Here is a 26,842-nt window from a genome sequence, read left to right on the forward strand (position 1 = left end):
TCCACGCTGCTATAATGGAGTAATCTAGGGAGAGTAAGGAATAGTGAATCTAGCTAGATAGTCTGGAAGACCAGTATGAAGAGCTTTGAAGGTCAGAGTTAAGATCTTAAATTCAATCCTATGGTCTACTGGAAGGCAATGAGTTTTTTTTTTTGTTTGTTTTGTTTTTTTTAAAGAGGAGAGACATGATCTCATCATTTTACCCTATAAAGTATATGGGCTGCTGTATTCTGGAGCGTTTGAAGTCTCGAGTTCGGATTTAGGGAGTCCTGTATACATCTCATTAGAATAATCAAGACAAGAACTAATGAAAACATGAAATAAAGTGTGTATACAAAGCGGGGAAATCCAAGAAACTAACAGCTCTGATCTTAAGTAGCATGTACAGCCCTGACTTAACAGATGAGATTGGAGGGAAAAAAATAAAAGTCTGGAATTCAATATAACCCCAAGTTATTTAAATTGGTCAACTGGGTGTACTTGGAGGCCAAATAGAGTAGAACAAGTGTGTTTGGGGGGGGGGGGGGGGGAGAGGAGAGAACATGACTGGAAATCCAACAGGGTGTATTTGACTTGCCATTCTTAATGCAGTTTGTTATTTTCAGTTGAACCCTTCTTACATTTTCTGACAGATGTTTTCAGCTCTAATAGCTTTCTTCACCTTGCTTTTTTTAACCATGCTGGCAATTTGGCCTTCCTTCCACCTTTAATAGGTGGAACTATATCTGGTCTGGGCTCCCAGGATGGTATTTCTGAACATTCATGCCCAATGTAAATTTTTGACCTCAGCAGCTGGTCTTCTAAGTTGTTTGGTGTTTTTTTTAATCAATCATTCTCATTTTAAATCAATCAGTCTCCTTTTTGAAAGTTAAATGCTAATGTCTTGGATTTCCTAGGTATATTTACTCCAGATATGATCAAATATGATCACTTATTAAGTGGCTGCAGCACCATTTCTTCCTGTGCCAGAACATGTGCTCTATTAAGGACTAGGGGGTCCTTTTACTAAGATGCGCTGAAATATGGCTTGCGGTAGTGTAGGCACGGGCTTTGGGCGTGCGCCAGTTCATTTTTTCAGCACACCTGTAAATAAAGGCCTTTTTTAAATTTTTGTCGACAATGGACGTGTGGAAAACAACAAAATTAGCATATGTCCATTTTGGGTGAGACCTTACCGCCAGCCATTGACCTAGCGGTAAAGTCTCAAGCGGTAACCAGGCAGTAATGATCTACGTGTGTCAAATGCCTCTTGGCACGTGTCTGATACGCACATCCGAAAATAATTTCAGATACGCGTCAAAAATGAAATTACCAAAAGAGCCACATGGTAACTCCATTTCAGCGCATGCTGGGTGCACATAGACGCTTATGCGGTTTAGTAAAAGGGTCCCTAAATCTAGAATTGATTCCCCTTGTTGGTTTCTGAACCAGCTGCTCCATAAAGCTGTCCATTTCATCTAGGAATTTTACCTGCCTAGCCTGCCCTGATGTTACATTTATCCAGCCAATTATCAGAGTAATTAAGAAGGGTGTTATTAAGAAGGGTTTGGAGTCCAGGTGTGCGGATGTTATAATGCCGTTGTATCGCTCCATGGTGCGACCGCACCTGGAGTATTGTGTTCAGTACTGGTCTCCGTATCTCAAAAAAGATATAGTAGAATTGGAAAAGGTACAGCGAAGGGCGACGAAAATGATAGTGGGGATGGGACGACTTTCCTATGAAGAGAGGCTGAGAAGGCTAGGGCTTTTCAGCTTGGAGAAGAGACGGCTGAGGGGAGATATGATAGAAGTGTATAAAATAATGAGTGGAATGGATCGGGTGGATGTGAAGCGACTGTTCACGCTATCCAAAAATACTAGGACTAGAGGGCATGAGTTGAAGCTACAGTGTGGTAAATTTAAAACGAATCGGAGAAAATTTTCTTCACCCAACGTGTAATTAGACTCTGGAATTCATTGCCGGAGAACGTGGTACGGGCGGTTAGCTTGACGGAGTTTAAAAAGGGGTTAGATAGATTCCTAAAGGACAAGTCCATAGACCGCTATTAAATGGACTGGAAAAATTCCTCATTTTTAGGTATAACTTGTCTGGAATGTTTTTACGTTTGGGGAGCGTGCCAGGTGCCCTTGACCTGGATTGGCCACTGTCGGTGACAGGATGCTGGGCTAGATGGACCTTTGGTCTTTCCCAGTATGGCACTACTTATGTACTTATGTAATTAAAATCACTTATTTACTGTATTACCCATTTACTTTAACTTCTGCATCTGTCTGTTCATCATGGCCAGGTGGATGGTAGTACAGTTCTATTGCTAGATCCTTTTCCCCTTCACACATGGGATCTCTATCCATAGGGATTCCAAGGTGTGTTTTGTGTCCTGCAGAATTTTTAGTCTATTTGATTCAATGCCTTCTTTCACATATAAAGCTAGCCCCCTCCATCAATTCAATCTACCCCTATCACTGCAATATAATTTGTACCCTGGTATGACAGCGTCCCATGATTATCTTCTTTCCACCAGGTCTCAGAGATGCCTATTTTACCTATCTTTTCATTTAGTGCAATATATTCTAACTCTACCTTCTTATTTTTTAGGCTTCTGGCATTTATTTGCATACTGATATTTCAATGTTTGTTATTCCTATTTACAACTTGCTCAGCAGTTGACAGTGATAATTTGCAATCTTTTTAAAGAATCTGTATATTCTATTTATTTCATTTGTATCCCACATTTCCCCACCTCTTTGCAGGCTCAATGTGGCTTACAATACATCATGAAAAGTGGAAATATATAACAGAAGGATCTTGAGTAACATGATTACGATAAAACATGATAGAAGTTTGACGAGTAAATACTGTAAGGCAATTCTGGATATATGTATAGGAGTTCATATTTGTTGATCTTTGTGGTATGCCTTGTTGAAGAGATGGGTCTTCAGTAGTTTGCAGAAGTTGCTTAATTCATAGATCGTTTTTAAGTTGCGCAGCAGCGCATTCCAGAATTGTGTGCTCAGGTAGGAAAAGGATGACGCATGCATTATTATATTTTAGACCTTTACAGTGGGGAAGTGAAGATTAAGGAATGTGCGGGATGATTGTTTCGCATTCCTGGGTGGTAAGTCTATCAGGTCTGACATTTAAAGACAGCTGGTCTACTATGGTCTTTTTGTAACCTCACTATTAGAATGCCTTTATCTTCCCTGTTTTGGTGATATTTAGGGGATACCTTGTTCTGATCCATGCACTTTTGAGCAACTGTCAGCCTTCCCCCAGTTTCTAGTTTAAAAGCTGCTCTCTTAAATGTTGGTTCAAGCAGCCTGGTTCCACCCTGGGTGTCCAGCATCAGAGTCCTTCCGTGCCGATGAGGATGAAGAATCCACACATCCTCAGCGCCAGGTTCACGGATGCTCAGTCCAGGTGGGTGCTATTGTAACTTGAAGCTCAGGCATGGGGAGACCTACTTGATGCTGACACGTCACCAGTGCCTAGTGCTACTCCAGAATAGATAGGGACTGATGCTCAATACTGATGTCTATGTATTGGACTTCTGCGTGCCGAGTATCTCATGCATGACCTCTCTAGCTTTGAGTTCTCTTCTGCATTTGAGTAGAGAATATAATGGTCTTATGAGGAGGGTCCAGACACTTTAGGTATATATCACATGCATCAGTCACAGACATTGTCTTATTACATTATCTGCAACTCTTAAACCCACTGGCAGGTTTGAGGGACATAATAGCCAAAGCAAAATGGCTCAATTATGAAACTGTGAGAAACTCTCAAAGTAACTCAAACCCTGCCGGCACACAGCCCTAAAAACAGCCATGAGCTGTGAAAAAAAAAAAAGAAGAAAAACAGAAGGGCTGAGAAATAAGTAAAACAGGGAGAAAAAAAAACTTGGTGAAAAATTCTACACTACAAACACGAAGAGCAGGAAGGCCAAAAACAGATGTATAAAAAGTTTCTCACAGTAGTGAAAGAAGCGTCTTCTAGGCTCCGCACAGAAAGTGAAACTCCAGATCCCACATGACTCAAGGCAGCACTCAGGCATGCATGGTATGGAGCTACCAAAGGCTTCTTAAAGAACTGGGCATGCTGGGTAGAGTCTACACAGGGGTTCCATCGGGGAACATCACCCAGTTGTGATTATAATCTACTTGTCCTAGGAGAAAACTCATTTAGCCACCTTTTATTATTATTATTAGCATTTGTATAGCGCTACCAGATGCACACAGCGCTGAACACCTTTTAGTAGCAAATAGCCCATCAAGGTGGTTGACAATAGCAAATAAACTGGATATGAAAAGATATTTAAATTTATGGAACACTGTCTGAAAGCCTAACAAGCTCTGATAGATGGAAAGTAGGAAGGGGAAAAAATTGTTTTGTTCTGTCATGCAATATTTTTTCTTGAACAGCATGTTCCATAGCTGTGGTTCCCAAACCTGGTCCTGGAGTTACCCCAGCCTCTCATGTTTTCAGTATATCCACAATGAATATTAATGAAATAGATTTGCATGCAGTGGAGGAGTGGCCTAGTGGTTAGGGTGGTGGACTTTGGTCCTGAGGAACTGAGTTTGATTCCCACTTCAGGCACAGGCAGCTCCTTGTGACTCTGGGCAAGTCACTTAACCCTCCATTGCTCCATGTAAGCCGCATTGAGCCTGCCATGAGTGGGAAAGCGTGGGGTACAAATGTAACAAAAATAAATAAATATTCATTGTGGGTATCCTGATCTGACTAGCTGGGGTGCCTTAAGGACCAGGTTCCGGAACCACTGGCATGTTCTACAGGCAGTAGGGTTGCCAACTAGATCCAAAGTCACACAACAGGTTGAACCAGTCCTGAGCTTATCCCATTGCATGCAGGGGACTTGTAGTTCTGATTTCTCCATTGGATTCCCTAAGAAAAAGCAAAGCTACAAGACCCTGCATGCACTGGAGTAAACTAGATGCAAGTGTTCAATAAATGTTAGTTTACAGCATGTGGCATAACAGGTTTTGCAATTTGACCTGATGCAAGAGGCAAAATGTACTCAGCTGCCAATAACCTGAACAGCAAGAAACTATGCTAGTAGCATTCCTGGCTCAGAATGGGGCCAGGGCAAGGGGAGGAGAGAAGAGGACACCAATTTATTCTTCATTCAAAACAGGTAGAGTGGAAGTGAGAGAACTACATATTTATTTTACTTATTACAATTTATCGCCTTTTTGAAGGAAATCACTCAAGACGGTGTACATTAAGAATAGATCAAACATGAGCAATTGGGGGAGTGATCTATTCAGTTGCTAGGGGAGAAATGCACCCACCCCTGTACACCTGCTATTCCTGGGGCCTGTGTACATGTCAGTTGTGGAGGACAACTTTAGCATCTCTGTGCATATACCTGCTTCAAGGGGATTTTAGCACCCTAAAACTAAGCATTTACTGTGCTTGAAAACTGAAAACATTTAAAACTACAGAATTAGCCCTAAAACTCACCTTTCCTAATTGTTTTTAGCTAAGCAATCAGGATCTATGATTTTCACATAGTTTCTTAGCTTCTTTAGTTTGAGTTTACAAGTGAAAACATTCGACATACAATCCTCATAGCGTACGGGCTTATACTGGTACCTGGACATTCTATAAGGTATTTTTTTTTCTCTTACAGGGCATCCAAAGAGCGCTATGGGCCAAAAAGTACATCAATAGAATGATGGCTGTGAAAATGGAGATCCATCACCTCCATTTTAAATAAGCAGCACAAACTACCAACAAATATACTAGCACTAAGGCTTCACAAAGAGCAATCTCCTCGATCACACTGCTGGTGTAACATCTCTGGCACTAGGGAGTATCAGTCATTGATGACATGGCAAAGCAAATCTAGTAGGGGAGTTTTTCCTCAGAGATGTCTCCTTGTATGGACTGCTGTACTACCTGTCATCTGTTCTCACATCAATGGCCGACATCTCCTGATCCTGAATCTTGTGTGCCTTGCAATGCAGCAGCCCATAGAAGGAGAAACCTGATAAAACCCCTTTACTGGCAGCAGATTAAAGCATCTAGTGACCGAACTCATGTGGAAAAGCAAGGCATGTGAATCTATCACCACAAAACCATGGTCCATAAAAAATATGAAACCCCGTGAACCTGCATCTCCAAAGCTAAAAATCAGTCAACTGATATACTGTCAAATGTTGACAAAGCAAAAAAGATGGCTTCCTTGGTCTCCATTTTTATCAGGTGAGGATTTTAAAAAAAAAAAAAAAGACCAAAACAAAATTATCCATAGATATTAACAGTAGAAAAAAGTTAAATGTCAGTGCCTGCATCTCACAGCTAGGCTCCAATGAAATCAATCAGTGACCTGGGCTCTGAGAGAAAGTAGGGACAGGCACTGCTGTTGGTTCAAGCCAGGGGCTACAGAATGCTGCCGAGTCACCAAATTAGTTAGGGGGGGGGGGGGGGGGGGAAGATAGTCTAACATCCTGCCAGCCTATCCTAAGGTGTGAAGAGCAAAATAAGCCAAAAATGGAGAAAAAGGGAATATAAAAGGGCACCCAAATTCCTGCCTCCTCAATAAAATGCTAACTAGATATCTTCCCATGGCTATAGAGGGCAATTGTCACCTTTTTAGATGGTTAAATGTCTACATATGTAGAATGGACTCTGCAAATTGTCCATCCTATGCAAATACCTTTAACTGCAAGAAAAAGGTGGTATTCAGAGTGGAAAGGGGGAGTGAACACACATGGATACCAGATTTTAAGTTGCCTGCACGTACAATTCCCAAAACTCGAACATGCACACAATAGCAGGTGCACACATTTATACCAATGAATTTTTAAACTCAGATTTTCAAGGGATACTCTTGAAAATGAGCTTATGCTCATCCACTTGGTTAATCTGCTTCTATCAACAATTTTATCACTTACACACAGGTATAAATTCCTGAAAAAAAGGTATCCACGTTAACCAAAATATTTTAGCTTACAGAATTTTTTTTTTTAAATTATGGTTGGTTACGCAAGAAGCCATGGTCATTTTGTAAAATTTACATATGCTCCTTTATGAAGTTTTCTGAAAAACAATGTGTGCGACAAAACAGTGGGTTTGTAAGCCTGTAAACTGTATTATTTCTTGAAGTGTATTTCTCTAGTTTGGCCAGCAGGTGGTGCATGTTTTATGTTTAAAGCTGTTACAGAAAATGACTGTTTCTTCTTTAGTTTAACACAAAGAGAAAGTAACCTACATTGATGTGGCCAGCTACTATTAAAGAATGTTGTTCTGGGCTCTGATTGGCCCAGGAGATCAAATTCAGTCTGGGAAAACTGGATTTTTCCCCAGTCAGTTTGGAAGTAGAGAGAAAGACCTCTTTATTGACATTATATTCAGTTACCTGTTATTTTCCATCTGTTTTTATAGCTCACTGTTCCAATATTTATGACAAATGTTTTAGTTATTGACTCTGCTCGTCTGGACTAAGAATCCTGGTGGTTTGTGTGTTGGGTATGTGAGTGCTTTCTAGGAACTGTGGGACCACTGGGAGTGTGGCCCCAGTAACCTAGAAATCACCGGGGATAACTTGAGAGCGGGAGGCTCGCCCAAATGCAGTCGGGATCCAGTCAGTGGGAAGAGGATACTAATGTAGAGCACGTGCCGGCAGCTCTGAGCTGGGGGATAGTGGCCACAGGGTTAGCCCCATGCAGGTGGCTAGGCGTTTCGTGACAATATGCTAATCTACTCACGTTAACATGATTATACAGTGCTTCAAAACACAAATGTCTTCATACCGCATTGCAATACTTCCTAGCACAAACTTAAAAACAGGAAGGAAAAAGCAAGATGATTCATGTTTTGATAATGCACCAATTTCACTTATGTGAAGACTATTCAATCTGTATAAGCAAACTGAAAACCCTTTCAGAATACAACCATAACTACTAGGAAAGTAGAAACAGAAAATGAAGGCAGGCATGTTAGGTACCTAACTTAACACTACATGCTAGCTTGTTAGGTTAGGCAGTAACATAGCTAGACAAATTTTGGGTGGACTTAAAAAATGGGTGGGAATGAAAATGAGTTCCTTGTCCCCCCCACCCTTAATATAATGTAAATGTGAACTGACAAGACCCCAACACACTACTAGGGTTTTCATCACTATTCTGAAGTAATCCTTAACTAGTTGGTTTGTCATGCCTACCCATGTTGACTATTCTGAGATTTATATACACGTCATGTATTACATAAAGATCTCATGCCATGTTCATTGCTAAAAACCAGCCTGACTACAGGACTCTCCAGGCAGTCAATACTCTTCTATATAGATTAGTTGCAGAGGACCTTAAATTAGTTATGCAATACAATAATGTCAACAAGCATTAAATCTATAACAGTTACATCATTACTTAAGGGTGGCACATAATGCAGGGCTTACCAAACTACAAGGTCCCAGGACAGGTTTGGGAAATCCTGACCTAGTGGCTAGAATCCTGTCCCATTACTGCATGTATTTAACTAGGTAGATGAAGGGAATGAAAGGGGCAGAGGCTAATAGCAATAAGAGAAAAATCCCTGAAAAGCTACAAATGAAGGTTCGTGGCAGACCTCAATTCTGGTTCCAACTGGAAGTAAAAATGAGAAAAAAAAAATTGCTGGGTTAAAACCTCAGAGCGAGATATGATCAGCAGATCTAGCACATCTCCTCTGTATAAACTCACATTAGTGTCAAAACTGTGCCCTGCCAGACAAAATAAAGACAGATAATAGAACATTATAATCCAAGAAAAACACTTCAGATATTTCCATGTACGTTGGCAACGTCCTATTTCAACAATAGAGTTGGAATGACCTTGTTTTCAAGACTATATACAAAAAGAAAAAAAGAAAAAAAAAGTGTCTCCATGCATATTGAGTCCTAGAAAGTAAAAATACCTTAAAAACCCCTGTGTAGCTCCATATACACAATTATGGATCCACATACAAACAAAATTATCTTAATTCTTTAAGAACCTGAGAAGCTTCTGACTGGCTGTCAGTACTTAAATATTTTATTCTGCTGCACTTTTCTGCTTAAGGTGGGACTAAACCCTTCCATTGGTGAAAATCTCTAAAATGCTCTTTGTGAACATTTTAAATAGTGGAGGTGCTTAGTATTCCTAAGATAATACAGGCCCCGATGATCAATTTCCCCGTGCTATTCCAAACAGCGCTGAAATAAAGCCCCGATCAGAGCTAATAGCATGTAAATTTAGACACGTTATTAACTCTGATCATTGGGGTACTTCTGTGGGAGGATTGTGCCAGGGAATGCACCCAAGGCACAGGTACAATCCTCCCACAGAAGAAGTTGTTTGACAGGTCAGGGCTGTCAAAAATCCAAAAGCAAAAAAAAAGCCCGGACCTGTCAAACAGGAGGTCCCTCCCCTCCCCTCCCCCCCCCCCCCCCCCCCCCGTGGACCTCCAGCTGCTCTAAGCCCCCTGACAAGTTTCCCTGGTGACCCAGTGAACTTCTCCCTCTTCCTCCAACACAAAAGCACAAAGTGGACCTCCAGCCCCCCTAACCACACCCCCCCCCCCCCCCCCCCCCCCGATAACAAAAAAAAAAAAAAAAAACTGTCACTGGTGACCCCATAGGCAACACTACCCCACCCCAGTGGCCTAGTGCCCCTAAAAACCCTGTCTGATGTTATGCCAAACTAAAATTAGATTAAAGTTCTGGTGTCACCTCAGTAAGTCCCTTCGTCCTATTGTGAAGAGATGTGTAGATGAACCACCACTGGCAGGAGGAAATACCTCAAAAATGCCCAGGTGCTGAAACTAAGTTTTCAGTCACAATCTTTTAAAGCACTCACCGGGCTCATGCTCATCATTGGCCAAACCTCCTCCAACCTACTGCATCAGTGTGCTTTTCCTCAAATGCAATGATGAGCATGAGCCCGGCGAGTGTTTTAAAAGATTGTGACTGAAAACTTAGTCTCAGCACCTGGGTATTTTTGAAGTCTTTCCTCCTGCCAGTGGTGGTTCATCTACACATCTCTTCACAATAGGAAGAAGGGAATCTCTACAGTGTATGGTTTGGATTTCTGAGTATCAAGGATTCTGTAGAAGAGTAGTGCATATAGAAGTCACCTCAGTAAGGCCAACAAAACACTATGCAGAAATTTGTGTAAAAACACATTCAGAACCATACCTTACCAGCACTAACTCCCACGACTCAAAAAACAACCACCTTATGCATGAAAAGGCAGCACTGTAAATATTATACCATGCCCTAAAACACCAACACACCAACTATTGAAAAACAAAAACATGACTGCAACAAGGTCTCTACACAGGCACTACACGCTAGCCGTTTACCACACCTTAGTCCAGTGATTCCCAAATTGGGTTCTGTGAAACCCTCAGGATCCTCAAACTCTCTTCAGGGGTTCCTTAAAGATATTAGATATAGAATCTGTTTGTATGAACATGTGTGTTTAATTGAGGGTTCCTTGGTGTATTAAAAAGTTTAGGGGTTCTGCCATAGCAAAATGTTTGGGAATCACTGCCTTAGACACACAAAACCCAGACAGACCTTCAACAAACAAAGCAAAGGACTGCACATGAAGGCAAGAAACTGGAAAACTCAGGAAGTCAGACTGCACACAGTAAGAGAGAGAAACTGAAATGCAAAATACCAGAGATGTGCATTTTCAAAAGTGGACATATTCCAATTAATAAATTTAGAATAAAATAGTTTCTACCTTTGTTGCTTAAGCATTTTATTTTTCTACCTGTATTGGTCCCAGTATCTTTTTTCCTATCTGTGCAGTGTCTCCTATCCATTTGATTACTCTCTTCATGTCCACCATCCATCTTCCCTCTATCCTGTCCAGTATTTCCCCTCTGTATCCCTGTCTCTATCCCTCTCTCCCTCCAGTATCTGCAGTCTGCACCCTTATCCAATTTTCAGCATCTCTCCTCTGTGTCCCCCTCTTGACCTGTCCTGCATGTCTATATCCCTTCCTCTGTGATCAGTATCTCTCCTCCCCATTGTGTTCCTATACATTTTTTCTCTGTCCAGCATTGCTCGTGTTCCTTTCCCTATGCACCTTTCATGCCCAATATTGTTTCTGTCTTCCTGACCCTTCCTCCCACACCTCACACTCCCTACCCTGGGACCGCCTCTCCCCTCCAACCCATCTCCCTCTTGGGTCCAGTGTTCTTCTCCCCTCTCTTCATCTCCTCTACTCTCAGTCTCTCTCCCTCTCTTCTACTCCCCCCACCACCACTGGCCCAGCAGCTGTCCCTCTCCTTGGTCCAGCACTTTCTATCTGTCCCTCTCTCCCCCCTCCCTCCGCTAGAGAAGCATCTTCATCTCATCTCTACCCCTGGGTCCAGCACCTCTTTCCCGCTTTATCTCATTGATCCAGCATCTGTCTCGTTTCCTCCCCCCTCCCAGTTGTGTCTGTTCATTTCATTCCCTTTCTCCCCCCTTTCTGGTTCCAATGTCCCTCTCCTTTCTCATCCCTCCCCGGTTCCAGCATCTGCCCCTTTCTCATTTCACCCTCTTCCCCCCCCCCCCCCCCCCCCCCCCCCCGGCTCTTATAGAAGTATCACCTTTTTCCTACTGCCCTTTCCCCAGTAGCAACAATGCTTCAATTGTAATCAGCCTGCCTGAGGGCTTCGGGCTTTCCCTGTAATGTGTCCCAACCTTGGAGACAGGAAGTTGCGCCAGTGAGGATGGGACATCATACAGAAGGTAAAATTATGTATCATACCTGATAATTTTCTTTCCATTAATCATAGCTGATCAATCCATAGACTGGTGGGTTGTGTCCATCTACCAGCAGGTGGAGATAGAGAGCAAACTTTTGCCTCCCTATATGTGGTCATGTGCTGCCGGAAACTCCTCAGTATGTCGATATCAAAGCTCCATCCGCAGGACTCGGCACTTAGAGAATTACACCCACAAAGGGACGCTCTGCCCAGCTCACCACCGCCGAAACGGGGGAGGGGAATTACCCAGCTCATCCCCACACAAGTGGGGGAGGGGAATCCGTCCAGCTCATCCCCGCGGAGCGGGGGAGGGACACCACCCCGCCGATGCGGGGGGATCTGGCTTATCCTGCAACCGCAACCGCGGGAGGAGCTGACTGACCCTAACACCGCTGAAGCGGGAGGGTACAAAGCTGCCCTACAGCCGCACGAAGCGGGAGGGAGTGCCGGCAGAATGTCTCAATCCAGCCCCGTAAAACGGAGGGGAGAGGAATGCAGCAGCTCACTGTAACACAAACTCGTCTCAACTCTTGAAGAATCCAAGTAAAGGAAGAACTTGAACACGAAGTCTTCCTGAACAGGAACTGAAGACTGAACTTGAATCTGAAATGCAACCAGAATATAAACAGTACAGATATCTGGGAGGGGCTATGGATTGATCAGCTATGATTAATGGAAAGAAAATTATCAGGTATGATACATAATTTTACCTTCCATATCATCAAGCTGATCAATCCATAGACTGGTGGGATGTACCGAAGCAGTACTCACCCAGGGCGGGACATTGAAATCCCTGACCGCAACACTGAAGCTCCAAACCGGGCCTCCGCCCGAGCAGCCACAGTCAAGCGGTAATGCCTGGAGAAGGTATGGGCCGATGCCCAAGTTGCTGCCTTGCATATCTCTTCCAAGGAGACGGACCCGGCCTCTGCCATTGAGGCCGCCAGAGCTCTAGTGGAGTGAGCCTCCAGCTGGATAGGCGGCACCTTCCCCGCGGCCACATAAGCCGCTGCAATGGCTTCCTTGACCCATCTTGCCACTGTAGGCTTAGAAGCCTGCAGACCCTTACGAGGACCTGTAAACAGGACAAACAGATGATCCGATTTCCGGAAATCATTGGTCACTTCCAAGTATCTGATGATGACTCGTCTCACATCCAGAAATTTGAGAGCAGAGTATTCCTCTGGGTAGTCCTCTCTACGAAAGGAAGGGAGACAGAGCTGCTGATTCACATGGAAGCGAGAAACAATCTTGGGCAGGAAGGAAGGCACTGTGCGAATAGTCACTCCTGCCTCAGTGAACTGCAGAAAAGGCTCTCGACATGAGAGTGCCTGGAGCTCGGAAACCCTTCTGGCTGAAGAGATAGCCACCAAAAAGACTGCTTTCAACGTCAGGTCTTTCAGAGATGCCCTAGACAAGGGTTCAAAAGGCGGCTTCTGCAAGGCTCTTAGCACCAGGTTGAGATTCCACGCAGGCACCACTGAGTGCAGAGGAGGGCGCAGGTGATTAACTCCCTTGAGAAAGCGCACCACATCTGGCTGCGAAGCCAGGGAAGCACCCTTCAGGCGGCCCCTGAAGCAAGCCAGAGCTGCTACCTGGACTTTAAGGGAACTGAGCGACAGGCCTTTCTCCAGACCTTCTTGCAGGAACGCCAACACTGAAGAAATTGGAGCAGTGAAGGGAGAAAGTGAGCCTGCTTCACACCACGCTGCAAAGGTACGCCAAACCCTGGCGTAAGCAGTAGAAGTAGAGCGCTTCCTCGCTCTCAGCATAGTGGCGATGACCTTGTCTGAGAAGCCCTTCTTTCTCAGACGCTGCCGCTCAATAGCCAGGCCGTAAGACCAAAGGGGGAGGGATCCTCCATCACCACGGGACCCTGATGTAACAGGCCCTGCTCTACTGGCAGCCGCAGAGGAACGTCGACTGAGAGCCTGATCAGGTCTGCATACCAGGGACGTCTGGGCCAGTCCGGACCCACCAGGATTATCCGGCCCGGATGCTTTGCCACCCGGCCTAGCACCCTGCCCAACATGGGCCAGGGCGGGAACACATAGAGAAGCTCTTATGTCGGCCACTGTTGGAGAAGAGCATCTACTCCCAGGGATCGAGGGTCCCGTCCTCTGCTGAAAAAGCGCGGCACTTGGCAATTGGCCGATGACGCCATCAGATCTAGGCTGGGCTGGCCCCAGCGCTTCGTGATGTCCAAGAACGCCTGAGCAGATAGCTGCCACTCTCCGGGCTCCAAGGTATGGCGACTGAGAAAGTCCGCCTTGACATTCATGACTCCGGCAATGTGAGCCGCTGACAGCTGTTCCAGGTTCGCTTCCGCCCACTGGCATAGATTCATGGCCTCCTTGGCTAGAGGGGCGCTCTTGGTACCTCCCTGGCGGTTGACATAGGCCACAGCCGTGGCATTGTCCGACAGGACCCGTACTGGCTTCAACGCCAGTACCGGGATGAACTCCAAAAGCGCCAACCGAATGGCTCCGAGTTCCAGGAGGTTGATAGACCACTTTGCCTCTGCAGGAGACCAGAGCCCCTGCGCTGTCCTTCCCAAGCAGTGGGCTCCCCAGCCCGTCAAAGAGGCGTCCGTCGTGACGACAATCCACTCCGGGGTCACGAGAGGCATCCCTGCAGACAACTTGTCTGTCTGCAACCACCAGCTCAGCGCCTTGCGCACTGCTGGGTCCAAGGGAAGGCGCACAGCATAATCCTCCGACACCGGAGTCCAGCGCTGCAGCAGAGAGTGTTGTAGTGGTCTCATATGAGCCCTGGCCCAGGGCACTACTTCCATCGTGGCCGTCATAGAGCCCAACAGCTGCACATAGTCCCAAGCCCGAAGCGGAGAGGCTACTAGGAACTGGTCCACCTGAGCCTGAAGTTTGACAATCCGATTGTCTGGCAGGAACACTCTGCCCACTTGGGTGTCGAATCGAACTCCCAGATACTCCAGGGACTGAGTCGGGCGCAGCTGGCTTTTCTCCCAGTTGATGATCCATCCCAGGGAGCTCAAAAGAGCAACCACCCGGTCCACAGCCTTGCCACACTCTGCATAAGAGGGGGCTCGGATCAACCAGTCGTCCAGATAAGGATGGACTTGTACTCCTTCCTTTCTCAGGAAGGCCGCAATGACCACCATTACTTTGGAGAAGGTCCGCGGAGCAGTAGCCAACCCGAACGGGAGGGCTCTGAACTGGAAGTGTCGGCCCAGTACTGCAAAACGCAGGAAGCGTTGATGAGGAGGCCAGATGGGAATATGCAGGTACGCTTCCTTGATGTCCAAGGATGCTAGGTACTCCCCTGCCTTCACTGCCGCTATAACAGAGCGGAGAGTCTCCATGCGAAAGTGCCGAACTTTCAAGGCCCGATTGACCCCTTTGAGGTCGAGGATAGGCCGTACAGAACCTCCTTTCTTTGGCACCACAAAGTAAATGGAGTAACGTCCCTTGCCAAGCTGATTTTCTGGCACCGGAACGACCGCCCCCAGGCGGATCAGATTTTCCAAGGTCTGCTGCACTGCCACAGCTTTGACCGGAGACTTGCAGGGAGAGAGTACAAACCCGTCTCTTAAGGGTCGGCAGAACGCTAGCTTGTAGCCGTCTCTGATGACTTCCAGCACCCAAGCGTCTGAAGTTACTCTGGTCCACTCGCCCAGAAACGAGGACAGGCGTCCTCCAATCTGCACTGGGCCATGGACCAAGACCCCAGTGGACCAAGAATGGGCGTGCAAGTGGCAGATGAAGTTCAATGTTGACAAGTGCAAAGTGATGCATGTGGGTAAGAGGAACCCGAATTATAGCTACGTCTTGCAAGGTTCCGCGTTAGGAGTTACGGATCAAGAAAGGGATCTGGGTGTCGTCGTCGATGATACGCTGAAACCTTCTGCTCAGTGTGCTGCTGCGGCTAGGAAAGCGAATAGAATGTTGGGTGTTATTAGGAAGGGTATGGAGTCCAGGTGTGCGGATGTTATAATGCCGTTGTATCGCTCCATGGTGCGACCGCACCTGGAGTATTGTGTTCAGTACTGGTCTCCGTATCTCAAAAAAGATATAGTAGAATTGGAAAAGGTACAGCGAAGGGCGACGAAAATGATAGTGGGGATGGGACGACTTTCCTATGAAGAGAGGCTGAGAAGGCTAGGGCTTTTCAGCTTGGAGAAGAGACGGCTGAGGGGAGATATGATAGAAGTGTATAAAATAATGAGTGGAATGGATCGGGTGGATGTGAAGCGACTGTTCACGCTATCCAAAAATACTAGGACTAGAGGGCATGAGTTGAAGCTACAGTGTGGTAAATTTAAAACGAATCGGAGAAAATTTTTCTTCACCCAACGTGTAATTAGACTCTGGAATTCGTTGCCGGAGAACGTGGTACGGGCGGTTAGCTTGACGGAGTTTAAAAAGGGGTTAGATAGATTCCTAAAGGACAAGTCCATAGACCGCTATTAAATGGACTTGGAAAAATTCCGCATTTTTAGGTATAACTTGTCTGGAATGTTTTTACGTTTGGGGAGCGTGCCAGGTGCCCTTGACCTGGATTGGCCACTGTCGGTGACAGGATGCTGGGCTAGATGGACCTTTGGTCTTTCCCAGTATGGCACTACTTATGTACTTATGTACGAGACCCTGGGGGAGGAGCGGAGGGCGTACCTCCGGGACGGCGGTCTCTGCGAAAGGAATGCTGCTTTGGGGAGAAGTTCCTCTTGAAGGAACAGGAGGCAGAGGAGCCCGACTTGCCAGGCCCGGTACCGACGGACCTCTTGAAACCGTCCTCTGGAGTTACCGGGGCGAGCACTAGGCCGAGCCCTGGCCTCTGGTAACCTCTTGCCCTTAGACGTGCCGAGATCGGTCACAATTTTGTCCAGCTCGACCCCAAAGAGCAGCTTGCCTTTAAAAGGCAACATAGCCAGGCGGGACTTAGAGGCGTGGTCCGCAGACCAATGCTTCAGCCATAGCCACCGCCGCGCAGAGACTGTCTGAGCCATACCTTTAGCTGAGGCTCTCAAGACATCATACAGTAAGTCTGCCAAATAAGCCAAGCCCGATTCCAGGGCCGGCCAATCAGCCCTCAAGGAAGGATCCGAGGGGGAAGCCCGCTGTACAATCGTCAGGCACGCCCTGGCCACATAGGAGCCGCAAACTGAGGCCTGCAAACTTAAAGCAGCCGCCTCGAAGGACGACCTTAAGGCCGCCTCCAATCTTCTATCTTGGGCGTCCTTTAGGGCCGTGCCACCTTCCACTGGCAACGCCGTTTTCTTAGTCACCGCAGTGATTAAAGAATCCACGGTAGGCCAAATAAAGGCCTCACGTTCACTTTCAGGCAAAGGATAGAGGCGGGACATAGCCCTAGCCACTTTGAGGCTCGCTTCCGGGACATCCCATTGAGCCGAAATTAAGGTGTGCATGGCATCATGCACGTGGAAGGTTCTAGGCGGGCGCTTCGTCCCCAGCATAGTGGAGGAGCCAACAGGGGCTGAGGGAGAGACGTCCTCCGGAGAGGAAATCTTCAAAATGCCCATGGCCTGCATTAACAGGTTGGGCAAATCCTCTGAGCGAAAGATCCGCGCTGCAGAGGGGTCATCCGCTCCATCCGAGCGGGAATCAGTCTCCTCCAAGGAATCCCCAAAGGACCGTTGGGAGAACTCAGATACGCTGCCCTCATCTACATCCGAGGAGACAAAGTCCTCTAAGGTCTGGGAATCCACCCGAGGGCATTTATTTCCGGAGGCCTCAATCCCTTTATCGGACAAGGGAGCAGGGGCAGCGTTTTGCATAAGAAAAGCCTGATGCAGCAGCAAAATAAACTCGGGGGAGAAACCCCCTAGACTGTGCACTTCAGCAGCCTGGGCCACAGCCCTAGACGTACCCTCAACCGGCGCTCGCAAGAGCGGGGGAGAAACATGCTGCGCATCCAAGATGGCGTCCGGCGCGACACTCCGAGAAGGAGCCGCGCGGGAAGAACGGCGCTTAATTTTAGCCGCCTTTTTGCCGTCGCCCAAATCAAGGGCGGCCAAGGCATTAACGTCTCCCAGCTCAAGGGCGGTCCAAGAAGAAGCCGTCCGAGCAGAGTGGCCGGCCAAGATGGCGGAGGCGAGCAGCGGGGGATGGGCGTTTATGGCGGGAAAAACCGCCGCGCCAGAGGGAGAACTGGGACACTGACCGGCCTCCGAACTGACACCCAACAAGGGCGAATCATTTAAGACCCCCGCATCCCCGCTAGGAGCGTACACGCGGTCCGGGGAGCGATTCTTCGCACCCTCGCCCTCCGACGCCATAGGCCACGTAGAGATCGATCGGGGAACCCCCTACCCGCTATAAAAAGGTAAAAATTACCTGCTTCTTGCTCCGAGCTGTAACGACCTGGTGTCCCAGTGAGTAGCTGCAATAAACATTTAAATAAACGTCGAAAATAAACGTCTTTAAAAGACGTCAAAAAAATTTTTTTTTTTTTTTAAACGGAGCCAGCGGGAGGGGGGAGAAAAGGAGGGACCTGGCGCCACCAGGTTTGCACTTGCTCAAGAAGAGCCCTCAACCCCAGGCACTCAACAAAACCTAAAAATTAGGCTTGGAGGCCTAGCCAGAGCTGCTGCTGTGTGTGACCACCACCTGCTGAGATAGAGAACATACTGGGGAGTTTCCGGCAGCACATGACCACATATAGGGAGGCAAAAGTTTGCTCTCTATCTCCACCTGCTGGTAGATGGACACAACCCACCAGTCTATGGATTGATCAGCTTGATGATATGGAAGGGCTTGAAGCCCCGAAACAGGCAGATTCAATTGAAGCAGTGCCAATACTGGCAGCAAGGGGAAAACATGACAGGGACAAGCAGCAGGGAGGGAAAAAGACAGATGCTAAACCCAGGAATTGGGAAGACGAGGGAAGGAAAGGGAAGAGATACTGGAACTGGGATGGAGGGGGAAAGAGGTGCTGTCAACTATGCCAGTCACCAAACTCACTTCCTCTCAATTTGAGAAAGGAGGCGGCTTTGGTGTGTGAGCTGGAGTCGGGGGTCCAATGCATGTGTCAGACACCACATGCTTGTGACTTGGTATTTCTAGTTTAGGGGGTGAAGAACTTTTGTGCCTAAAAGGAGCAGGTCTTGGGCATGATCATATGTGATGATCTTAAGGTGGACAAACAGGTAGAAAAAGCAATGATGAAAGTTAGGATGGTGCATAGGGAGAAGAACCTAATCTGACGTTTCTAGAGTGCTGAATTCCCATAAAGGGTCCAAAGAGATATACAATAAAATAAAACAGGTCTAGCTAAAAACTTAAATAGCCATTAAACAGTCCTTAATCTGGTCTAAATTGTCTAAAATATCCAAACAAAAATTTTTACTAAAAATCGTAAGAATTTTCAAATCTTAAATCAGTTGGAAGTGATTTCCAGTCATTAGCAGACTGATATTTATTTTTATTTATTTACCGCCTTTTTGAAGGAATTCACTCAAGGTGGTGTACAGTAAGAATAGATCAAACATGAGCAATAGGCAATTACAGTAAAAATATTCAAAACCAATACAAAGTATGGCATGGTATACGACTTACTATGTCAACATAATACGTAATAGAACATTATAATTGATAGTGAAGGGTAAAGCAAAGATGTAACATATAGATAGGTAAGAAAATAGGAAGAGTAGGTGATTGATTTAAAGAAGTTTGCACATGACATCAGAGAGATGGTTAAATATCTCAGCTAGGGTAGGAATGGATAAACATGTCCTGCTGCAGTATATGCAGCCCGAGTCACTCCTTGTGAGTGAGACTAACAAGTCAGTTACTTCTTCCATTAAAGGCCTAGTTAAAGAGCCAAGCTTTCACCTGCTTCCTGAAGTAGAGATAGTCTTGTGTTAAGCGCAGCCTTTCAGGTAGTGCATTCCAGAGTGTGGGGGCTACTCTGGAGGCGGCTTGCTTGCGGGTATCACATCGTGTAACGTCTTTTGGAGCGGGTGTGGTTAGTGAAAGTCCTTGGGAGGATCTTAGTGTCCTTGGTGGTATGTGGAGGATCATCCTATTTTTCAGGTACTCAGGGCCATTTCCTTTCAGGGCCTTGAAGATCAGTTTTAAATTTAGTCCTGTATACTCTTTAATGATTTCTTTTCGATAAAAGGAGATAAATTGTGGAAAAAGAATATTACTATTCTTTAATTTTAAAGTTAATTGGGAAGATGAGCGATAAAACAAGACACCTTAAAAATAATCCTGGCATTCACTGGTAACCAGTGTAAAATCTGCAACGGGGTGACCCTATCATACTTACTGTGGCAAAAAAAAAAAATCATTTTAGCAGTAGTATTCTGCAAAAGTTGTGATCTAGCTGCTTTTTTAGGAAGACCAATATACACTGAATTACAGTAATCAAGTTGAGCTAATATGTAAGATTGTACCACCAGTTCAAAATGTTTAGTATCAAAATAAGATCAAATAGCCCTCGGTTGTCTTAGGCAGTAGGAAAGAGGAGGTGATGCCTCTGTATAAGACTCTGGTGGATTTAAAGAGTATTGTGTACAATTCTAGAGACTGCACCTTCAACTAGATATAAAACAGGATAGTCAGTCCAGAGGGCAGCTGCTAAAATGTCAGTTGTCTTCATCATAAAGCATCAGAGGACAGAAAAATCTCAATACGTATACTGTGGAAAAAAGGCAAGAGGATTTTAAATACCTCCATGGCATAAATGCACAGGAGTTTCAATTGAAAGGAAGCTCTGGGATGAGGGCTAAAGGATGAAGGTGAAAGGGAACAAACTCAGAAGTACTCTGAGGAAATACTTCACGGAAAGGGCAGTGATTAGAGGCAGTCTCCCAGTACAGGTGGAGATGAAAACTATCTGACTTCAAGAACGCTTGGGACAAGGAAAGAGGATGGGATAGATGGCATGGACGGGCAGACTGGATAGGCTATATGGCTATCTGCCTTCATTGTTCTCTGCTCCTGCCAGTGGTTCCATTCCAGGGAGAACTGTAGCCTGCATCAGGAGCAGCTCCCATGAGTCCTCAAGAGCTCCTGAGTACCCTCCACATCAAAACGGTGGAGTAGAGCCAGCAACACTATTAATAAACTGGTTTCCTCAAGCCCCACATGTGCCACCCTGCATTGGGAGTCCCCACACACATCTGCTGAGGCCTCCTTGGAAAATGCATGCATATAAGTTCTCTGACTCAGCCTCTGCTGCTAGTTCTCCCACACCCTTGAAAGGCACTGACTTTTTTTTTTAAACTGCAGAGAGCCTGCAGGGAGGGGAGGGAGAATACAAAATAATTCCAGATGACTCACCCTGCTAACTTGGACCCCCCAATGAGGCCACTGCCAGCCTAGCCACCTGGGTTGAAGTTTGGGAATCTGGAGAGCACCAGCCACTCCAGGCTCAGCTGGGGTAAGGTCTGTGGACTACTCTGGGAGCACTGGTCACAGACTACACCCTAAGGAGTCAGGCCCTTCTCCAAATACTGCTGTACCAGTCCAACCTAAACCAAATACTGGTAATTGCCAGGCTGCACCAAGCTTTACACCAGTGATATCACTGGGAAGTTCAGATTCTCTGCCTCCATCTGCTGATACAGTGACATAACCAATTGATCTGGACTGAAAAAAAAACATTTCACTTATACAGCACAGGGACTCACCCAACTTACCCCTCCTTCTTGCAACTACAGCTGCCTTCCAGTGCTCTGCCCCCCCCAAAAAACTTTGCTATTGGCTGGATTTTACCCAGCGTCTCTGCTGCTAGTTTTACTGGATGCAGGCAGCAGTTTTAAATTCTGAAAAATGTCCAGACATTAGCCATCCTTGTAGCTTCTAGACATCTCAAAAGGCCCCCTTAAACACTTGGGCCCAAATTATGAAAGCAATCTGCCAATGTCTTAATCTGGCTCTGCCCAAGGCAACAAATATTAGTCGGCAGTACCTAATCATTAAGGAAACTGTATGATTCAGTCAGTAATTTCAGAGTAGAATCAAGAAAATGATATACAGCCCACAAGGATTTACATCCTATGCATGCACACTGTGTCTGGAGAGGGGGTAGCTGCAGGGAGATAGTTTTGAGTGGTAAAAAGACAGAACAGGAATTCCCTAACTGCTGTGTTTCACTAACTAAAGGTTCTATGTTGCAGAAGCAGAATAGCTTTCCCCACATGACCCAGGCAATTTGTTTTTTAGGTGACTCATTTGTGTACAAGTCCTGGTTTGATCTGGCCTAATTTTTAAAGTTTTCACTGCCCCCCCCCCCCCCCAAAAGAAAAAAAAAAAGTTTCATCCCATTCCATTTTCAAGGAGTTTTGCACATCATCTTTCTGACTCACATTGATTTGTGAAAAAACCCCATCTTGGATTCCAGATGGGGTAACCCACATTATATGTTTCAGTGGCCATCCCAGAGGTTCAGTCACAAGTGCTGCTGTCAAGGATCTGGTCTGTCAGGTAGGGCTGGAGACACTGCAGATGCAAGTGTTTACAACCACTGGAGGTGAGGGAGTCCCAAAATCAGTCACTATACACTGATGGTAACAAGTGGTTAAACGGTTAACAGGAGGGGGAAGACAGCCCAGCTCCCCTCCCCCAGGAGAAGCAGAATGGGTCAGTTGGGAGTCATGCAGCACTCCAGGTTTGTACATGTTTAGGACTAAGGGGGGGGGGGGGGGGGTGCAGGTTATGTTGGGTCTGCTCAGCAAGGGGCCATACAATGCTACTTTTTTTTTTACTTTATTTATTATTTTAAGTGATAATACAAAGAATACATCTTTGAAAAGATACACCAGATATAAACACAAATGCACTGAAGAATATAGTATACATACAAAGTTTCTCTACAATCTGGTTACAACAGTCCACAATAAAAAGGGGGGAAATGGGATTCAAGATTGATAAACCAAAGGAAGTTTGGTACTATTAACTTAAAGTTTGAGGAAAAACAAGCAGTAGTACTCCTTAATTTACAGAACCATAAACCAGAGATGGAATTAGCATTGGTTTTTCCTCATATCAAGGAATGACCTTAATTGTTCAGGTTCAAAGAATATGTATTTTTTATCCTTGAATATCAAAATACACTTGCAAGGAAATCGTAATTGGAAAACTGCTCCAACATTTAAGGATTCCTGCCTCATATCCAGGAACTTTTTCCGCCTTTGCTGAGTCCAACGAGCAATGTCTGGGAACACAGAGACCTTGCTTCCTTTAAACTCAGGGTAGATTTTTTTTAAAAATAAAGTCTCAATAAAGATTCCTTATCTTGCAAAAAGACAAAAGATACAATCAATGTCGCTCTAGTCTCTGTATTGTCCACAGACTGCTCCAAAAGGTTTGTCAAATCCAACGTTTCAGGAGGAATGTCCTGTTTAGAAGTAACTTGAGGTGGAGGAGGTTTCATTTCCAAATAGTAAATCTTTTGAAGAGAAGGGAGTGTTTGATCTGAATAATTATATATTTCTTTGAGAAACTTAGCAAACATATCCTTCGGGGCAACAAATTGAGATTTCGGAAAGTTTAGCAATCGTAGGTTTAGATTTCTTGATAAAATTTCCATATTCTCTATTTTTCTTTGTATAGAGGCACAATCTCCTACAATATGAACTTGAGACATTTTCCCAATTTGCGTCTCTAGGTCAGTCTGCTTTGTTATTACTCCCTCCAATTGTCCTTTAAGAGATTTTATCTGAGAAGAATTGTTCAAGAATAACGTTATAAAAGAGGTACAGACCTTGTGAAGCGATTCCAATGCTGTCCAAATCAATTCCAGCGACACCTCTTGGGGCTTGACTAGGGGTTGTATCGCCAATACGCAAGCAGAAATTTATTCTGGCGTAGTTGTTTCAGGCAATACCCCAGTAGTCTCCCTTGTTGGCATTTCTGGCGTTCGCTGGACTCCCTCAGCTAGCCCCAAGATCTCTCTGGGCTCCGCTATCGCTTCTGGAGAACGCCACTCCTTCGAAGCCTCACTAGTCTCGGGATTCGGTACAGCTCTTCTGGGTGCATGCGAGAGCGTCGGGTTCACAGGTCCTCACGGACTAAGCGAAAATTCGCTCTCCTGAGCGGAGCTCTTCCCTGCCCCACTAGCGTATGCGTCCGGAGTCGGAGTCAATGCCAGAAATGTAGTCAGTGACTGCTGCCCAGGCAAGGTAGGGATTTGCTTCGGGAGGGGTGGTCCCCTTAGCTTTCCCTTCCTTTTAGGCATGTTTAACTAAGAAAATCGTCCAAAATGAGTTTTTTTGGGAGCGTCTTTACTACACGTCCTGCTTGAACGCCATCTTGAATCCCTTCTCCACAGTTTACTTTTTCAACCTCTCCCTACCTTTTTTTTTTAAATGTCCCAGGTAACTTCTGCTCACCTCACCTTAAAAGTTGGCCCTGTTCAAAGACAGCTGGAAGAGTTCTGAAGAGAATATATGGGTATGTTGGCCAAGGATTGTCCCTGAAATGACTGAAATAGAATAAGACTGCCTGTTTTCATGTTTGCAGAATTTAAAGCACACTCTTGACTCAAAGGTTTATCACTTCCAAAGTAGTATTTCCACACAGCTCATTCTGAACACACTAGTACTCTTATAGGTTCAGCACAATTTCAAGGAACTGCAAAGCCAGTAACTGCTACTTTTTTGAGAGTTCCACCACCACTATATAATGCTGAATTTGTGCAGAATGCTGCACCTGCTGTGTAGCATTGTATATGGAACAAGGACAGTGACAATTTGCATATTCCCCTCCCTGCCCCAGTGGCAAACCCATGCACCCTGCTTGCCTTGTTCCCCAGCACTGACCAGTACAAGGGCAGCTGCACATGATGTCACATGTGCCTCTGCCACCTAAATAACTGCTAAATTTGAACCATGTGGGCTGTGTCCCATGTCTCACATATCGCTTAAATTCAGCAATCAGACTCTGACAACAGATACAACCTGATATGCAGCTCCTTTCCTCACATGCTAATCAACAGGAAGGGAAGAACTGCAAACAGCTATGGGTGTGTGTGTGTAAGTCATAAGTGGGGCAGGGAAGAGCAAGACCTTTAGGACAGTAGAATTCTCCACACAAAATAAATTTACCAGGAGTACAGAATATTGCACTCAAAATTTCACAATTCCACATAGGAGTAATCTTTATACAAGAGCCTCCCGTTTGTTCAAAATAAGCAGCCAATGTCATTTGTTCCTCTGAAGCTTTCAAATGAATTATACAGTCAAAGGTGAAGGTATAGGGTTCAATTTAGGGCTCATAGTCTTTCAGTTTAAGAAGCTGGCTTGCAACCATTAAATACTTACTCCTTGGAGTCCTTGAAATTGGATTGATGGTCTTGAGGGTGCTGTTTTCTGAAAAAGAAAAAAGAAAAAGCATTTTATTAAACTACTCAATCCTGCACAAACTCAACTGAAATACAATTTGTTGACTTACACAAAGTTCACCCTAGACAAAACAGTACTTTTAAATCTAATGTTATTCCTACAGTAAAGCATGGTTGTAGCAGCATTTTGCCGTGGGGATATTTTGCAGCAGCAAGGACAGGGAATCTTGTGCAGTGGGAAAGATGGATGGTGCAAAGTACACACAGATCCTGAAAAGATTTCTTCCAGTTTGCCATAGACCTGGGACTGGGGAGAAGATGTCACCTAGAAAGAAAATGATCCTAAGTAAAAGCAACAACTGCAGTGGCTCAGCAAGAAAAGTATCCTCAAAATGTTCCATTCAAAGCTCAAACAGGTATCAGGCGAGTTCTCAACTGGACAGTTCCCATCAACCAATTCCTCCCGGGACAGAATTCCCACCCTCCCTAGCCTGTAGTTTCTTTCTTGTATCAAGTCCCGTAAATCCCAGCAGTACTTTATTTTTTTACGGCATCTGAAACGAGGAGCAGCATATGGATGTACACAGAGAACATATAATAATGAATAACCTTTCATAGGTAGAATAGTAAGTAAGCTGAATTAAGTTGAAACCTAGTTTGGGGGGTGTGAACTGCATGTCTGGAAGGGAAATGGGATGTATAAAAGAATGTTGGGAGGGGATGCAAAGGTGTACTGGTCCCCCAAACGATGTGGAAAAGAAAAAAGGGGAGGGATATTATTTGTCCTAGTGTGTTTTTTGGGTTATGGGTGGAATTGTCCTCCCTGGTGTGGTGGGAATTGGTTCAGTGGGAAATGTCCTAGGTGAGAATTGTCCAGATGGGAACCATCTGGTGGGAAATGGCCTAGAACCCTCAAACAATAGAACTTCTGTGGCAAGACTGAAGTCCCTAAGCAATCCTTTAGTTGTTGAAAGTCTGAAATATTCTTCCAAGAATGGATAAAGGACTGCACACACCACCATGGATTCTTATATTGAAAGAGAATGGCTTCAAAACAAACTTAGTGGTGCTCTAATAATTGGGAAATAACGCCAGAGCTGGGCAGAATTCTATGGTTTGTGCCTCAATTACAGCTAGGCAACTCCAGTCCTCGAGAGCCGCAGGCAGGTCAGGTTTTCAGGATATCCACAATGAATATGCAGGAGATAGATTTGCAAGCACTGCCTCCATGGTATGCAAATCTATCTCCTGCATATTCATTGTGGATATCCTGAAAACCTGACCTGCCTGCGGCTCTCGAGGACCGGAGTTGCCTACCCCTGGGCTAGGCAGATATGGATGGGCTGGAGTGGGCTTTGACAGCAACTCTAGTAGATGGGGAATAAGACCAGTGTGTGTGGTGGTGGGGGGGGGGGGGGGGATAAGATCTGTACCCTGAAAACAGTAAGGACAGATCAAGATCAGATAGGATATGATGATATAGCTTGTTGAGCAGACTGGACTATGGAGGTCAGTATCTGTCGTCATCTACTATGTTATGTTACTACTCCTGCGGGAATTCTGCATAAAATATTTTATCATAAAGGCCCGACTTCTCCCTGCCCCAGGCCTTATACTCCTCAGCCATTTTTGCTCTCTCCAGTCTAACAGCTCCCAATTTTTATGGACCTCAGTTCTCTCCATCCCTTTTTTTCTGAACCCTCCCCAGGAACACAATGCTCTCAACCCCTATCCCCTTGGCTCTCATACCTACACCCTTCAGGCACCCCCCCCCCCCCATGCATTTTCAAATTCCCCTAGGACAAACCCATA

The 26,842-nt window shown here is 45.5% G+C and overlaps 1 protein-coding gene across 2 annotated transcripts in view; it reads right to left on the reverse strand.

Moving 5' to 3' along the window:
- The window catches only part of ELL2 (elongation factor for RNA polymerase II 2), a 153,258-nt gene that overhangs the window by 93,546 nt on the left and 32,870 nt on the right, over positions 1-26,842 (reverse strand). For both annotated transcript variants that reach the window (XM_030193405.1, XM_030193406.1), the window contains exon 2: positions 25,011-25,058. In XM_030193405.1, coding sequence (XP_030049265.1) covers positions 25,011-25,058 — 48 coding nt within the window. The remainder of the gene's footprint in view (positions 1-25,010; positions 25,059-26,842) is intronic.

Source organism: Microcaecilia unicolor, chromosome 2 (genome assembly GCF_901765095.1).
Source record: "Microcaecilia unicolor chromosome 2, aMicUni1.1, whole genome shotgun sequence".
Lineage (NCBI taxonomy): Eukaryota > Metazoa > Chordata > Amphibia > Gymnophiona > Siphonopidae > Microcaecilia > Microcaecilia unicolor.